Consider the following 18,005-nt stretch of genomic DNA (forward strand, 5'->3'; position numbering starts at 1 on the left):
CAGCAGGGCAGGTGGCAGCAGTTGTCATGGAGATAACCGCAGGCCCGGCGACTGCGCGCGGGGTTGTTTCCATGGAGATTCCGTCGCGAGGAGCGCTGGCAGCGGTGGAGGAGGACGAGGACCGCGGGCAGACGAGCACTGAAGAGCGGCTCCAGCCGACCTCCCGCCAGGGAAACTTCTACATGCTCATCGTGATCGGAGAGATCGCGACAGAGCACCAGCTGCACACCGCCAGACAGCACATAGAGCGCGGTGAGCCTCTTACTGAAAGCATGCCTCATCTGACACATTCAATATGGCTTATTTTTCCAGATTTTTTAAAAATCAAATTATTTTGTTGAATGAATATTTATTATTCACAGTGAATTGTGACAAGCCTACCAAATTTATTCTTATACCTATTTAAATGTATTAAGTAGTTATGGTATTACATGGTATCATATTATCAAAATATCACGGAGATGTCTTGCATACTTCATTTTAACTTAATTCAACGCAAGTTAACACCTATCTAGGCTGCACACTGTGCTGCGGTGGGCGTGTTCATGTAATTACTGACGCACTTCAGTCCCAAACAAACGACGTTGCTAATGTTAATTTACAAATGATTACCAGTGATATAATTTCCTTAATAGAAATAATTAAGCAATTTCTACACATCGCCTGTCATGTGTACTTCTTTGGAGCGTTATAAAATCTGATCAGACCATTGCATACTAGCTCCGGCAGCAGCAGCAGCACACTGCGGCGACCTCGCCTGACTGCGCGGAGCACTGCGCCATGCATTTTTGGATGAAAGTGGTGATGAAGCTGCAGTTTTGATGGTCTGTAAGGACGGGGATCTCGAGATATTGTTGTTGAAAATGTTGTTTATTTACCACTATATTTTGAGCAGGTGTTTAAACTTACTATAGGCCTGTGATTAATTATGGCAGTAGGAGTGTCCCTAGTGTTTATTTTTCGTTCACGCATAAAATAGTCAAGGAAAATGTGCATACAATCTCAGAAAAAAGGTACAAAGCTGTCACTGCGGTGATACCCTAAGGTACAAAAGCTAAAAGGTACATCTTTTTAAAAATAATTTTTACCCCTAAATAATACATAGTAGCACTTTAAAAGTACATATTAGTACCTAAAGTGTATATATCTAGCTTTTGTATCTATGGGTACCTTTTTGTAGCCTGTTATTCAATAGAAGCATCAAAGCTTAAGCATCTAAGAAGCATCTAACATTTAAAGGGGTCATATGATGCGATTTCAAGTTTTCCTCTCTCTTTGGAGTGTTACAAGCTGATTGTGAATAGATAAGATCCCTAAAGTTGCAAAGACTAAAGTCTCAAACCCAAAGAGATATTCTTTATAAAAGTTAAGACTCGTACACGCCCCCCTAAAACGCCTCGTTTAAACATGCCCCCACATATCTACATCACTGTGTGGGAAGATTTGCATAACGCCGCCCAAATGTTCATGCAAAGAAAGAAGGCGTAACTTTGATTCTCGCTGTAGTATTGTTGCTGCCGCCATGTCGTGGAGATGCTGTGTGTTTCGTTGTGAAAGCGAAACTACTTTGTTTGGTCTTCCAAAAGAGGACACAACTAGAAATCAGTGGTTAAGTTGTATTTACAACACTGTTCCAGAACAGTTCAAACCAAATATTCAGATGTGTCCAGTGCATTTTACGGAGGACGAGAACTGTTTCCTGGGAGAGTAGCCTACAATGCCGGTGAATTCAGATCCCCTGTTTCCCCTTCGGCGCACATGCTGATCACAGTCTATGATGCTGACAAATAATGCTGACTCATAGCCTGTAAGTACGTTTTCATAGTTAAAGGATTTGCCACTGATGATTCAAACGTGAGTTTTGAGCAGTGTAGAGTAGCGCTTGTTGTTTGTCATTTCTAGGGCTGCAACTATTGATTATTTTGATAATCGATTAGTTGGCCGATTATTTTTACGATTAATCGGATTTAAAAAAAAAACTATTTTCTTTATTTTCATTTTACTGACAAAAACACACTATTCCACATTCTGCCCAATGTCCTTCAAACAAATGTGCCAACTGAATGCTATGAAAACATACAGTCCGTAACAATTTATTAGACCACCTGTCATAAGAGAAAGCACAAATATTTTAGGAATCTGTCAGAAAAATAGTTTAATCCTAAAAATGTTATTGTCATTTTTTGGGCAAATAACAAACTGAAACAATTAAATAGTATATATTCACATAATAACAAAAATGGCCTCCTTTGCCTTTGATAACAGCTTGCATGCTTGCTGACATTGGTTATGTACTTTTTGACTAATTGGGTATCTGAATAAAAAACACTATAAAGCGCTTGACAATTTTTTCTGCCTTTCTTTCACAGATAACAGCAAGAATTATATTATAGCATTAAAAATAGCCTACTACTGTTACTAAAGAGCTTACGCATATTGGAGGACTAACCAATACAGAAAGCTAAAAAATGGTTTTGGTAATTACCAATAGCCTACTGTTAGTTAAGAGCAGCAGTGGCACAAACCTTACAAAATTGGTTAAAAACCTTACATAAATTTGTTTTAATAAATTTGTTAATCACTGTAGGCTATATAGTGAATATAGCTTAAATCTCTAGACCAAAAATTAAAATAATAAAGATAATAAAAATTAATAAAATCACAGTAATGTTCTGCAGGAACACGCATCACATGCACTTTGATCACAGTCAGTCTCCTCTTACTGTCATTTATTTATCCTGTAAAAGCGTCCGACATTTATATTCAGACAATTACACGCTGCTGTGCCTTCACAGTTCCTATACTCTCATAAATTACTCACACTGCATGTTGACTTTTAAACCTAAATTTAATTGTTCAATAACAGATATTTCAGCACAATGAATGATTTTGCGCTGAATATTGTCTCCCTCTCTACTGTGGTCCGTCTGTTTAATGCGCGTACCCGCCGCGCCGGTGTGTGTGTTTTGTTTAGTTTTTTTTTGCAAATATGATTTATTCTGAAGCAATATTTTCATCAGTTTTCTGTCAGCTGTGACAGATAAATCTGTGTGTTTTTTATATTTTATCCAAGGGCTAAAAGGGCTTTTTTTGCCTTTATAGATGGCATTTAACCACTAATCTATTTAATACTTTCATTTCAAATTCTTACATTTGATCCATAAATTCAATAATAACGATTATGTGATCTATACGTTATCAAATTAAATAATTTACACTGAAAAATACAACTGCGTTAAATAATATTATGAGATTATTTTAAATATTTTTGAATATACAAACAAGAAATTATTTGATACTTTTCAACAAAATTAAAATGCCAGTAGGTGCCAGTAGTGAGCGTTTAATGATTGAGTCATTGAGTCATTCATTCAAATGATTCGTTCAAACGGCAGATTCGTCAGATGTTTGTGCATGGGCTAATGAAAATTTGACTCAACTGATTCGTTCAAAACACGGAATCAATCAGCAATGAATGGGCTGTTTGCTGTGAGGTGCGCTGTGTTTCTGCCTAAAATGCAAGTGACCTAATATTATTGTATTTGCTTATTGAACTGTTTATAGAACTATTAAACAGTCGTAATGGTGAAAACATTGTGTGATGTTGCCTAACTAACTGTATTTTAAATATAAAAACTTTCCATTTTGAATTTTTACCTCAGTATGCTGCGTTTCTTAGTGTTGCGCGTTTTGATTTCTCCTGGAGAGGTTGCATGAGCCTCGCCTCTGCAGCACACCTTATTCCGTCAATAGATGCATTGTATACAGTAGCTATATCCACTATTCGCCACTCTAAATGTATTAAAATCAGAATAATACTTGCATTTTGGTGTTTACATAGTTATTTTTGGTTACTGATGTTTTAATCATGTTACTTGTCTGGCGTTAATGAAGCGTTAATGTCAAGCCCTGGAGTCTATGTGTCTACGGCTCTTTTCAGACCGATGAGCTTTGTAAAAATCAACGTGTTTCAGAAAGGCGGGGCATAGAGGAGAAACAGTAATGTACAGTATGTGGAAAATAATGTGTTTTTTGAACCTTAAACTGCATAAACTCTTTTCACATTTCATTACACCAAATACACAAAATAATGTTCTTTTTTAGCAACGTCATATGACCCCTTTAAGCTTATGTGTAAAAAACGGTTAAAAATGAGCCCTTTAGCCTTTAACTTATGCCACAAAATGTGTTAAATACAGTATGTCTTAAAATAAAAGTAATAATCTTTCATAGATGTTGTTTGCAGAGTTTTTAATTAAAATGTCTTTGTTTTTATCTTTTTAGGTTGTTACAATAATTCTATGAATTCTAATTGATTTTATGATTTCAACGATTTTATTTCATTTGATTTGATTTTAATAATTAAATTAAAAGTGGCAGGAAAATGCAAAGAAGTTATCACTTGTACTTTGGTTTAAAAGCAGCAAATAAATATAACATTTTAACTTTAGTGGGTTGATTTTTTTTACAGTGCACAAATCATCAACTAATTTACAGAAAAGCTTATTAAATTTTATAGTACAAAGTTAAGTGTTTTCATATTTCAGAAAAGAAAATAGTTCTGGTTAATTTTTATTGTAACTTCTTGGTTTAGTACTCTAAAATATGTTTTATTATTTATCTGCCAACGTTTTGTTCTCATATAAAGTTGGTTTGCTGAATGAACATTTTCTTTTCATAACTATTGGCATTTTGTCTAATGATCATGAAGCTTGACTTTGACTGTAAAACATAAGTATATGAAATAACTAATCAGAGCTGCCAACTGCACAAACCTGAGAAACAACCAAATTAGAACACAATATTCAGGGTCAACTAAACTTGTTATGCTACTCACATTTGGTACATTTACAATCCTGACATGCTCACTCTGCAGCATTCTCTAATGTTTGAACGTCTAGAAATCGGAAGATTAGATTTCTTAATCAGAAATTAGCATATCGATGAGAATAAAATCAGTACTGTAAGGAATGTCTTGTGTTTCAATAGGCTGTGTAAATCTTATTCTGAGAAAACAGAAGTATCGGTTCATCTCTGCGGTCATTACCTGTTTTAAATCCCAATGACACAGCATTTCATCTACAAAGCAAAACAGAAAAAGGAGGAAGAACACAGCCGAGGAGAGTTAAGAGGCATCAAGATTTCATTTCATTCCCCAATTCTCCAATTTGGACTTTGAAGTTCAGCGCAGCAGAAGCTTAAGACACATCTAAAATTTTGGGATCTTATGTAACACTCAATGAATATTCTGAGCACAACACACTAAATCTCATGTTTAAAACTATATGGACTGAGACATACTAAAAACAGGGGTTGAAAAATTACAATTTAAATATAAACTAAAAGTTTATTTAAAAAAATAATATACTTTAATTGATCCATTAAGTAATTAATATAAATATTTTTATTATTATTATCACAATTACGTTATTACAATTATAGATAACATTAATCAAAATATTAATATGAATAAAACAGCACATTGAAATGTATTTTCATTTTTCAACTCATGTTTTTACTCAAAATTGTTATATTACATCATAATACTAAGTAATATAAAATATTAAGTATTGTAATATAATTGCAATTAATAAAATGGTATGATATACATTGATATACACTATATATGAAAAGAGGAAATTTGTGAAATTTTGAAAAAATTTTCACACATTGCTATCACATTTAAATACTAAAATAATATAATTTGGAATTAATGAAATGGTATGATATATGTTAATATATGCTATATATACAAAAAGAGGAAATTTGTTAATTTTTAACTCAGCTTTTCATGCATTATTTATTAATTTTTATAATATAATATAATGAAAATACGTATGATATATATGAAAAAAGAGGAAATGAGCTAAAGCTGATTATGTGAAATGAGGGTGTGAATGAACATTGCGTACACATGTAAAGTTCAGGAACTTTGCTCATATTGATCATGTCACATGTCTCTCTGTACCTGCAGGTATTCGTTGCTGGGAAATCAATGTGTCAGAATGTGACCTGGACCAACAACTACAGCTTTTCATAACCAGACATTCCGCCCAGTTCTCAGCCGAGGTCAGAGGTCAGTCCGATTGAAAGGAAGTCATCTTGATCCTGCAGTTGAATGCAAATGAAGTCAGAAGTTTATATGAATATATACTGTATAAAAAGATAAAGCTCAAGTTAAATGAACAATTGCAAGGATAAGACATAAATTTCCCAATTTATTTATTTCCCAATATGCCACACATAAATAAATATTTTCAATTGGTGTCAAAGCTGTTCATATGGTCAGCCCAAGGTCACACTGTGGTGATCTTGCTTACAGAGAGCTCACTCATAACACACACGATATGCAGCTAATGCAGCACTGAGAATCTCTCCACGGGGAGTCCAGCATGTGTGTTTGCATGGGCCCTGCTTCCACTGTACTGCCTGGCACAGTAGTAATCAAAGAGCTGTCTCAGGAGGAGAGGAGCTGCAGAGCCAGTGCTTGACTGCTGCAGTGTGTGTGCTGGGTGGGACGGGCCTTGATCTGTGTAGTGGGTTGAACTGAGGCAGAATCATAAAGGCTTTAAAGTGCCTCGGTGTAAGACAGGGCGTTTTATAAAAGTGATAAGCTGTTTTTCAAAGACTATTCATTTCCTAACTGCTGAGAAAGTGCTTTACTACCCATTTTAAACCCTAAGCTGCTGTCAGAGGCGGTGAATGATACAGTAGCTGGAGACAAATTTCATGTAAATGGCAATGTAATTTAGCATAGATTTTTTCGTTCTGAATATATATAGGCACGGGACTGCATGTGATCACTGATTATGTTCAAACCAACAGTGACTGCGAAATGTCATAATGCTTTCATATAACAACAGAGCGCTGCAGAGATGATGTGTTTCTGTAAGCCAAAACCCTTCAAACGATAATTTTAGCATTTCTGGTTTCATCATTCTGAAGTCAGTGAACGGGTTTTTGGTTAAATGAGTGAAATAAGGTTTGTGGTTAACACAAGCTCAAGATATTTTCACTTTTATTATATGACATAAAATACATTACCTTGTCATTTTTACTTATCCTGAAAAAGGTGGTTGTTAACAAGTGGCTAAATGGAACAACAGTGGGTGGTGGGAAACATTAAAGGGATAGTTCACCCAAAAATGAAAATTCTGTCATTAATTACTCACCCTCATGTCGTTCTACATGTTACGTTGTTTACGCTTTGATTTGAACGAAAACAACATATGCGCGTGGCGCAGCTGACACAAAACAGCATACGCAATTTACGTTCAGTGGATACTCTCCAAAATGGCGCTATAGGGTGGAGGAGACGAATTGTTGAAAAAAGTCGTTTTTTTTTTCTTTTGCGCACAAAAAATATTCTCGTAACTTAGTAAAATTATGGTTGAACCCCTGATGTCACATGGATTATTTTACAGATGTCCTTGCTATATTTTTGGGCATTGATCCTATGGGAGGGTCAGAGAGCTCTCAGATTCCATCAAAAATATCTTAATTTGTGTTCCGAAGATGATCAAAGGTCTTACGGGTTTGAAACAACATGAGGGTGAGTAATTAATGACAAAATTTTCATTTTTGGGTGAACCATCCCTTTAAACTTTAACACACCCAACAAGAAACCTCATCTACTCACTAGCTTTCACAGCCTCATTGTGTTTTTAATTGCATTAATTAATTACTCACCCTCGTGTCGTTCCAAACCAGTAAGACCTTCGTTCATCTTCAGAACACAAATTAAGATATTTTTGATGAAATCCAAGAGCTTTCTGACCCTCCATAGACAGCAAGGGCAACCACGTTCAAGGTCCAGAAAGGTACCAAGAACATCAATAAAATAGTCCATGGGACATCAGTGGTTCAAGGGAGAAGAATTGTTGAATAAAGTTATTTATTTATTTATTTTTGCGCACAAAAAAGTTTTCTCGTAGCTTCATAAAATTACGAATATACCACTGATGTCGCATGGAGGGTCAGAGAGCTCTTGAATTTCATCAAAAATATCTCAAAGATGGAACGACATGAGGATAAGCAATTAATGACAGAATTTTAATTTTTGGTTGAACTATCCCTTTAATAGTGGTGATGTTGAAGTCATGAGACCATGCTGATGTAGTTTGTTTATAGACTACATTTAGCTTTTTACTTCTGTCAAATGTATTCAGGCTTCAGAATTCATAAAAGCTGTGTTCATTCATGAAGATTATCACAATAAAAAAGGTGTAAGAATCATAAACTTTTGTTGGTCACAGCCAATGGAAAAATCCTTTTGAGTTTTTGTCAAGGGTACCAAGGTGATGCTAAAGTCCGAGTTGGCCTACAAAGATACATCATCACTATAGCACTCTATTCAATGAACAAGAAGTTAACATTGAGTGAATTACATTTTAGAGACAATATTGTCAGTTGCTTTGTCTCTTTTTGTTTCGCCAACAAAAATAGTTCAGAATGAACAGAACTATTGCATATCTTATAGCAACAAACAACAGCAGTGTTTCATTCCTGAAAGATTTTTTTAATGAAACAGTTGAGTGAACAATTCAGTGACTCATTCATAAAAACAATGGCTGCATCTGAAATCACATACTTCCCTATTAATATAGTAGGCAAAAAACAGTATGTGAATAGATTAGAATGTACTCAAACAGTAGGCAGAAAGTCCCACTACTTCTTTCAGCAAGATTCTTATGTGTGGATCCGGTGGACACTTTACTGTCCTATTAAGCCACAGGAGAGTATTTGTAAATGGCAAAAAAGCAATGCATCTGACGCTGGTAGGCCATATGACAATGACAACATGACCAACGAAGTATGTCTGGATTAAATTCATACTACACACAATCATAGAACAAACCTTTTATGAGCCACAAAATATTTCTTATTTAAAAGAAGTACTTAGAGATTTCGAATGCAGGCAATGACTTGTTTTGTTCCCGAATGAATCAGTGTTTTTGTCAAACTTTAAAAAATAAGATTTTATGACTCACTCACAAAGACAGTCCCTTATCGCCACCTATTGGTGTCACAATGTAACCAGCAGAAAGTTTTTGCTACAGTATGTATTTTCTAAAGTGGTTTGAGTTTTTTGTGTGTTAATATTATTGCAAGCCTGGCAGAAAAAACCCCAAGCAAATTCAAAAGCGTAGAAAAGTAGCACATCTCTCCTCAATAAGCTACATTACTTGAAGTGTCATACCTATCTTTAAATTTAGTTCACCCAAAAATGAAAATTCTGTCAGTAATTACTCACCCATGTGGCGTTCCAAACCCATAAGACCTTCGTTCATCTTGAGAACATCAATTAAAATATTTTTGATGTAATCCGAGAGCTTTCTGACCCTCCATAGACAGCAATGCAACAGACAAAAGTATTGAAAATATATTCTCGTAGTTTCATAAAATTAAGGTTGAATCACTGAGGTCACATGGACTATTTTAAAGTTGTCCTTACTATCTTTCTTGGCCTTGAACGTGGTAGTTGCATTGCTGTCTGTGCAGGGTCAGAAAACTCTCAGATTTCATCAAAAATATCTTAATTTGTGTTCAGAAGATGAATGAAGGTCTTACTGGTTTGGAACGACATGAGGGTGAGTAATTAATGACAGAATTTTCATTTTTAGGTGAACTATCCCTTTAACACAATATGGGCCTAGTAATACTAGGGTTAGAACAAAAGAGCACTAATAGACTGCAACGAGAGAAAATGGATGGAATAAAGCTTGGGAGGTGGAGTGATGACCTCTGACCCTGCTGAAGGGTGTGATGTGTGCTTAGATCAGATTGTGATGACTGGTCTGTGGGGTGAAACAAGGTTAACAACCACTAAAGGTTGATGTCTCAGATTGTGCTTTTCTGTGGCTCAAGGCCTGGCAGACATGAGGCTCCCGGGCTGATGGTGCAAATGGGACCACAGTATCGATTCGGCCGTATCATATTCAGCATGCACCTTAGCATAGATCAATTACATTCAAACTAAGAGGAATTCAGTGGTTGTTATCCTAGGGCACAAATAGATGTGTTTCTATTCTAATTGGAAACAAAATGATAGATAAAGTATTGACTAAAATAATTGATTTGTCTAGGACTGATGGATGTTTTGTTACTTTTTTTTAGCCATATAAGCACTTGAAGTTGAATTATTTTTTATTATTAAGGATATACTGCATTTTTTGTTTAAAAATTGTGTTCCCAGTCCTTCCCCTATAAATCTTCCCTTATAAATATAAAATGATGAACTGCTGCCATCTAATGGATATTATGTAACATGGAACATGTAAAAAGGTAAAACAACAGATGGAAAGAGACAGATTTCTATCTATCTATCTATCTATCTATCTATCTATCTATCTATCTATCTATCTTTTAAAATTCAATAATATTTCAACAATTTTGTAATTATAGACACTCCTTGCATCCACATCTAATTTCTCATCTGTTTTGGTAAGTATCAGTTATAATACATGATTATATCCTCACAGCTCTTGGGTGTGAACTGAACTGAGAGTTACTCAGCAGTTTGAAGCCCTTTGAGAACTGAGAGCTGCTCCTTTGTGCTTTTCCTGTTAATGAACTGCAGGTGGCTAAATGATACAGCTGTGTCATTCCTATTATGCAGCACATTTTCATGTCCCCATCATATATGTCGAAATATATTAGATAAAATATTAAACTCACTCATTTTAAAGATGGAAATCATATGTATCATTAAAAGCCTGGGGGTCAATAATATTTTTAGAAATGAATACTTGTTCACATTAAATTTAAGTGACAGTAAATTATTTATTGCAATTTTTTTCTAATAAATGTTGTTCTTTTGAACTTTCTATTCATCCTGCAGAGTATCCTGAAAAACAAACAAAAAAAATGTCCACTAAAATATTAAGCAGCGCAACTGTTTTCAACGTTGATAATAACAGTAATTGTTTCTAAAGCATCAAATCTGCATATTAGAATGATTTCTAAAGGATCATGTGACATTGAAAACTGGAGTAATAATGCTGAAAATTCTGCTTTGCATCACAGGAATAAATTACATTTTAAAATATATTAATATAGAAAACAGTTATTTTAAATTGTAAAAATATTTCACAATTTTACTGTTTTTACTGTACTTTTGATCAAATAAAAATCTTTGGTGAGCATTAAAAAAAATGTCTATCCCTCCCATTGTGCTAATTTCATATTTGTATTTTTGTGTACTTGTATATATAGAGAGAGACATAGATCACATACTGAAATAGAAAGTTAGCCCATTGGGAGAAATTGTCTTGTCATTGGTGTCAAGTTTCTCAGTTTGACCAGAGCATATTCATATTTTCAAAAGGTAAGTTCAAAAGTGCTGCGTAACAGGACTGATCCCTCCGGTGTCTGACAGAAACAAAGAAATTAGGCATTAACAATCTCCCAGATGATCTAAAAATAAAATAAAAAATCAAGCGTGCCACAGCAGGAATGACCTCGATCAGCCAAGTTTAGCTTGCGGCTGGTGGGGAGGTTCAGGGCAAGGAAACGGCATGATCAGTGTTTTCATTTTTACTGAGTCACTCAACCTCCTCTCTTCTTCTACTATGTTTCCATGGTGACCTGCATCTTGGCATGAGTCAAGGTGAGCATCGATGTGAGGGGCTAATGAGTGTGCTTTGTGAGGAGAGAAGTACTATGTGCACATTACAGTGACCGTTAACTGTTGTTTACCTAATTAATATGACACTATATGGACTTATGATATCTTAATGTATTTTAAGGAATGCATTGAGCAGGAATAGCGGCCTGCAGTAAAATGAATTTTTTGTACTTTGGTAATATCAGATACTGGCATAATTGGCTTTTTATTAAACTGTGACCACCACTGCATTAGCTGCTGACAGGCTTCATCCCCTCAAATATCCTATTAGAGAGACCGAATGAGACGTTTCGACCACCGTTATGCTCTATGAGTCAGCGGATGTCTGCAGGCGGGAAAGTGATTGTCTGGAGAAGAATTTTCTGATATTTCCAGTCCCGTCTGAGTCACATGTTCCCCACAAGTCTTTAATACATAGAGAAAACTGTCCGTTAGCATTCCCATTCATCACAAAGGCAGTTTTTATCTGGCGTAGGTGAAATACGTGAAGTAACCAGTCAAACCATGACCTCTTGACCTTGTCTATCACTTCTGTGAATGTCCTGGCTAACAGCACCTAGCTAGCGCTAACCAGAATCTGACCCAGACATTCCCTCTCATGGTGTCTGAAACTATTATCAGTCGGAGACCCCAAACACATTTTAAGAGTGTTATTTTGCTTACGTTGCTGATGCCAATTTAGCACGCATAGACAAAATCTTTGCTTTAACTGTTTAAAAAGAAAGAAAAGGGAGTCGTTTTCTTTAATAGAGTTACTGGGAGTGCAACAAGGGTCCTTACAAGTTTATGCCAACTATTTGACTCTTTCCTTTTTCTCTCAGGATACACACAAAGGAAATTGGTACTCTAGAGCTGAAGCCTCAAGCAGGACCTATTTATAATACAAGCACTGAGCCATAATTATGAATTTCACTGATGCTGAGGGGGAAGTGAACGATCACATGATTTTCAGACAGACTGATAATTAAGGCCCAAAGCCAAAACTTCATACCTCAAAGCTCTTTTGAAGTAGGCTTATGTGCGTGTATATTTCTGTTCAAAAGTTTAGGGTCAGTAAGATTTTAATTTAGAAATGTATACTTTTTAGAGAAATGAATATGTTTATTCAGCAAGGGTGCACTGAATTGATCAAATGTTACTGTAAAGATAGCATAATGTTACAGAAGATGCCTCAACATGCCTTTGTCCTAAAATTGCGGAAGTATAGGTGATGAAATAAAGCGAATACTAGCATTCAGTATAAAAAGTGCTCAGGAAAAGGCTGCTGCTCTTGACACCAGCAAAAGATTAAGTTCATACACATACATCGTGGCCTTGAGGGAATGAGGTGGAATTCAAGAGGTAAATATATCCACTAAATATTATTCATCTCTGAAAATCAATTTATCCAGTTCTGGGCTGTACAATATTTGTAAGCGCTAGAACAAACACAATCCCCTCAGTTGTTTGAGCAATCTTCAGCAGGCTTTTGTTTTCAACTAATACAAAAGGCCAGTGAGACGTTCGTGGCTACGCACAGACACTGAAATGAGGAACAAAGCAGACACTCAAGCTGATTTAAACAGATTATCATTTGTGTTTTGACTTGGAAACATTTTTGCAGTTTTTGCACTATGCGGTTTTATGCATTTTTTAATATTTCATTTTACATTTACATGTACATTTAGTCATATAGCATTTTATGAACATCACCTTAATCGTGTTTCAGTGGGGATTTTATTGTGAAAATTTTTATGCGACTGCAAACAAAGTAAGTGAAGGGAGCAGATACTGGTACAGTTCAGTAACTGGCCTTCACTTTGGAAACATTCACTGGTTTTTTTGGTTGATATGGAAGAGTTTATATATTCAGAGTATATATCATAGTATATATAATATATTCTACTACCTTTCAAAAGGTTGCGATCAGTAAGCATCTTTAAAGATATTAGTACTTTTATTCATCAATGATGCATTAAACTGCTCAAAAGTTACCGTAAATATGTTTATAATTTTACAAAAGATTTATGTTTCAAATTGAACACTGATAAGTTTTCAACACTGATAATAATAATAAATGTTTCTTGAGCAGCAAATAAGCATATTAAAATGATTTCTGAAGGATCATGTGACACTGAAGACTGAAAATTAAGCTTTTCCATTACCAGAATAAATTATATCTTGAAATATTTTCAAATGATGTCCAGTTGTTTTAAATTGTAATAATACTTCAGAATATTACTGAATTTTGATCAAATAAATGCAGCCTTTGTGAGCATTAATAAAATAAATTATAATTTATAATATAAAATAAAATATTAAAAAATTGAAAAATTGTACAGTAGTATATGCAGTATACTGTATTTAAATTACTAACCATATTTTTTTGGGTTCAAAAAGACATATTATAGTGTTTTAGAGAGCCATTCATTCATGCAATTTGTGCTGACATCCTGAACAGCAGAGGGAGGTCAGTCATGCATAATTGAGGCTGCTCAATAATTCATGATTTGCATATTGATAACACTGCAGATTCTGTTTGAGTCAAAGCACTAAACCGGAGCATAAAAAAAATACCTGGCACTGATTTTAGCATTACTTCATCTGTATGTTGTTTTTAATGAATCATTAGATGGATGCATTGGTAATGACAGTAAGTTTTCCAGGGCATTTTAACAGCATTTAATCATTAATTAAATTACATGAATGAATAAACTACTCAGAGGGAAAGTGAGAGAGAAAATCATTTGTTTGCTCTATTCATTTCACAATCACAGCCCATATTAATGAGAAATAAAATAAGACATTGAATCTTCATTAATTGAGCCTTTGCTGATTATCTGTGCTGATCTGACTGTGAATTATGTCTGGAAAGCATATCAAAATATATCAGGATTGTTCCATAGAGGGGGAAATTGAAAATATGACCTGTCTGGCAGAATGGGCACAGCAGAAAAAACACTGCACCAAAATTCAGTTCTCTTATCATGCCATAAAGCCATGCAGTGCCTGCAGCAACCTTATTCAGGTCAAGCACTCATTCACTAAGGCCGTAATAAACTATAAAAAACATGAAATGATAATGTGACATTTCTGGGTGAAATATATGGCAGAACTTGATTCAATCCATTGAGAACTGACTGGATTGCGAAAGTGGTCTTATATAACAGGTGGTTGAAATGGAGGGGCTGAAAATAAGATGGCTTGGTGAAAGAGAGTAGGCTTCATTTTGATTTCATATTGACTTTTTGGCAAATCTTCTTGACCTAAAAAGTGGCATTTATACGAATTGAAAACAGACAATTGGAAGATGCTCAGATACTCGGATGGACACTTTACCAGCCCATAAGGTCGGAAAATAAATTTAAATCTAGTACCTACTCAGACAGTAAGCAATTTCGGGGTTTTTTTCAAATTAAAATTAAGATTTTTAAAAGTTGAGTGTCACATTTTTTAGAACGCTGTGTCGTGAGACCCTTAAAAAATGCCAACACAAAGGTCAAATATGTCTGTCTAGCTTTACACTAGTAAAGCAGTCTTTTAGGCACCTTTCGCATATGCTTGGCAGTGGAACAAAAAAGTTTTAAAAGGTAAAGGGGTCATATGATGATTCTAAAATAACATTATTTGGTGTAATGCAATGTGTTTACACCATTTAAGGTTCAAAAAAATTATTTTTCACATACCGTACATTACTGTTGCTCCTCTCTGCCCCACCTTTCTTTTTTCGCCCGTCGATTTTTTCAAAGCTCATCGTTCTGAAAAGTGCGGTCAGATATCCAGTGCGTTGTGATTGGCCGAATACCTCAAGTGTGTGACGGAAATGTTACGACCCTTACCATATTTGGAAACACAGCGTCTCCCTGACATGGCGGCGGCAGCAACAATACTAGAGTGAGAATAAAAGTTACGCCGCCTTTGCGTACACATTTGGGCGGTGTTATGCATATAGCATATATCTCTTTGGGTTTGAGACTTTAGTCTTTGCAACTTTAGGGATCTTATATATGCACAAACAGCTTGTAACACTCCAAAGACAAAGGAAAACTTGAAATCGCATCATATGAGCCCTTTAAACTTCTATTAACTTTAGTGCCGCAATTTTAGTGTGCAATGTCATCATGCACTAAAAGACTCTAGCGCTAGCAGTCAAATTGGTCCGTCTTGCTCATTTACATAGAAAGACAATGGGAACCTTTCTGTGTGAACGACCCCTTATTTTACATTGAGCGAGCGGTCTCTTAATGGATGCCACCATATTTACATCACATGACTGCGTGTAATGCGCAACTGACAAAATTTACATTATATAGCGCTTTAAGGCTTTATATAGAGCTTGAGGGAGGTCGGTGCAATGCAGCTGCATCACAAACTACCAATAAAACAAAAAGTCAGTGAGACTGAATGCATGAATGTTGATTATATGCATGAATAGATACAAAACACAAGACACACAGCTAAACTTAGCGATAAAGCATAATAGAAAAAACTGCTGTTGGAATGAATAGATACCAGCTGCATTAAATGCATACTAAAAACTCACCTGTATCAGTGCATTACTCTCTTATTTAGTTTATTATGAGAATGGATGCCAGATGTTTATAATGGGCCTATAGGGGTAAATGGCATATAACATGCCATAGGCCTATGCAATGTAATACTATATTAGACATGAAAGGGTTACTTGTGGTGCATTGAAAGTATCACTAACTCCCCCTCCTCCCCGCCTAACCCCTCTTCTTCAGACAGTAGCTGCATCTGTAGTTTAATTGGCGGGTGGCTGCAGCCAGAGTTGCTGCACCCATCCCGCTCTGCTCGAGAACCCAAATCTGCCAACCCACACACACTCTCCGGCCCCTCCCACACACACACAAACACAGCAGTGACTGCGCTCCCGAACACCCATCAGTCGCGAGAAACACGACGCTCTGTTAAAGTGGCCCGCTTCAGCATACGGTATGTATCACTTTCTGTCATGCAGACTACAGAGACAGCGTTCTAGCGTGCGATGCGGTCTCTGGGGCGACTTTTACGCAGTGTCGCAGTGGTCCGGACAAAGAGTCTTGCGATGCAAACAGATGCAAACTTTGCTTTATGAGACTGTGACGTCGCGGAGGGTGCGTATCCTTATTTGACCACATATTTGTCTTCTTCTTGAGGTTATTAATGACTTTGATCGCGTACTCGTGGCTTATGGGGCGCGAGACATAAGCATTATGATGCGTCTCAGTCGCGATACATGACGACGAAAGAATTAGGTAATTAAACGTCCAGACAGTCGTTTAAATCAACCTGTAATTGCGACATATGTCTGGAGGACAGCGTGTACGATCAACACCTTACTGTGCTTTATCCAAACTAACTGGATTAATTTAGGTGATGGACGGAGGTTGGCGGAGAGCTCGCGCGGACAGGCTAACTTAATGTTGCGTAGAATTTTTATTTATTTATTATTTAACAGGTTGTGAAATTATTTGTGCGTTTGACAGTTGCTATTTGAAGTGGTCTTGTTGTTTTATTATTTTGTGCTTGTGCTAAATGACCACGAGAAGTCATTATTTGATGCATGACGCACTTCTACATTGAGATATTTTAGGGAGGCTGTGTTAAGATGCTAAACGTGCACGTCTTTGTCTGGAGGAATATATTATGCTCAGAAGTTGTGACGTATGATCTGAAGTGTTCATGTTAGAGTTGGTGAAATTATTTGAACGATTTTGGTTCATTAATGATTCTTTTAGTACTTTTGTAGAAGAAATTTTGGACAAAAGAGATTTAATTATTATCGCTGCAAATCGTTTTAGATTTCCACAAGATATTCTTGTGAAAGATATGTTTATTGAAACGTAGGTTTCACAGATATTTTAAATAAATTAAACGCAATAAAATGTATATTAAAAAAGAAAAATGTGGTAACATTTCAGTTCATTCCAAAAAAGACTAGATTCCAATAAAACGTAGCCTATCTTTAGGCGAGACAGTAAATGCACAGTTTCAAGTCTTATTATCCCTACTAAATATTACATAACACAGGTACATTCATTATTTCATGATGACATTACATTTAGTTATAAAGTAAAACTTGCGGTTTATTAATGAGTCGTTTGAATACAATAACCGCTCATACTGACGTTTTTTATTACCCGCTGTATGTTTTGATTCACTAGAGAACCGTCTCAAATGATTCATTCGTTTGAGAATCAGAAAACACTGGTCGCGCGATATGTTCACTAAAAAGAACCGTGAACCGACTCAAGATTTTTTTTGATTAATGAGTCATATAAACACAATACGCTCTTCAACAGTCTATGATTTACTTTAAAGAGCCAGCTCATCTGCTGTATGATTTGATTCAGTAAAAAGAGCCGACTCAAAAGAGACATTCGAATCAGACTGCACT

The 18,005-nt window shown here is 35.7% G+C and overlaps 1 protein-coding gene across 2 annotated transcripts in view; it reads left to right on the forward strand.

Annotated features, from left to right (window-relative positions):
• Positions 1-18,005, forward strand: part of map1ab (microtubule-associated protein 1Ab) — a 43,628-nt gene continuing 25,623 nt past the window's right edge. For both annotated transcript variants that reach the window (XM_016279744.1, XM_016279745.1), the window contains exons 1-2: positions 1-252; positions 5,975-6,076. In XM_016279744.1, the coding sequence (XP_016135230.1) occupies positions 27-252; positions 5,975-6,076 (328 nt within the window). In that variant the 5' untranslated portion in view covers positions 1-26. The remainder of the gene's footprint in view (positions 253-5,974; positions 6,077-18,005) is intronic.

The sequence above is a fragment of the Sinocyclocheilus grahami genome, unplaced genomic scaffold (genome assembly GCF_001515645.1).
Source record: "Sinocyclocheilus grahami isolate Dianchi unplaced genomic scaffold, SAMN03320097.WGS_v1.1 scaffold133.1, whole genome shotgun sequence".
NCBI lineage: Eukaryota > Metazoa > Chordata > Actinopteri > Cypriniformes > Cyprinidae > Sinocyclocheilus > Sinocyclocheilus grahami.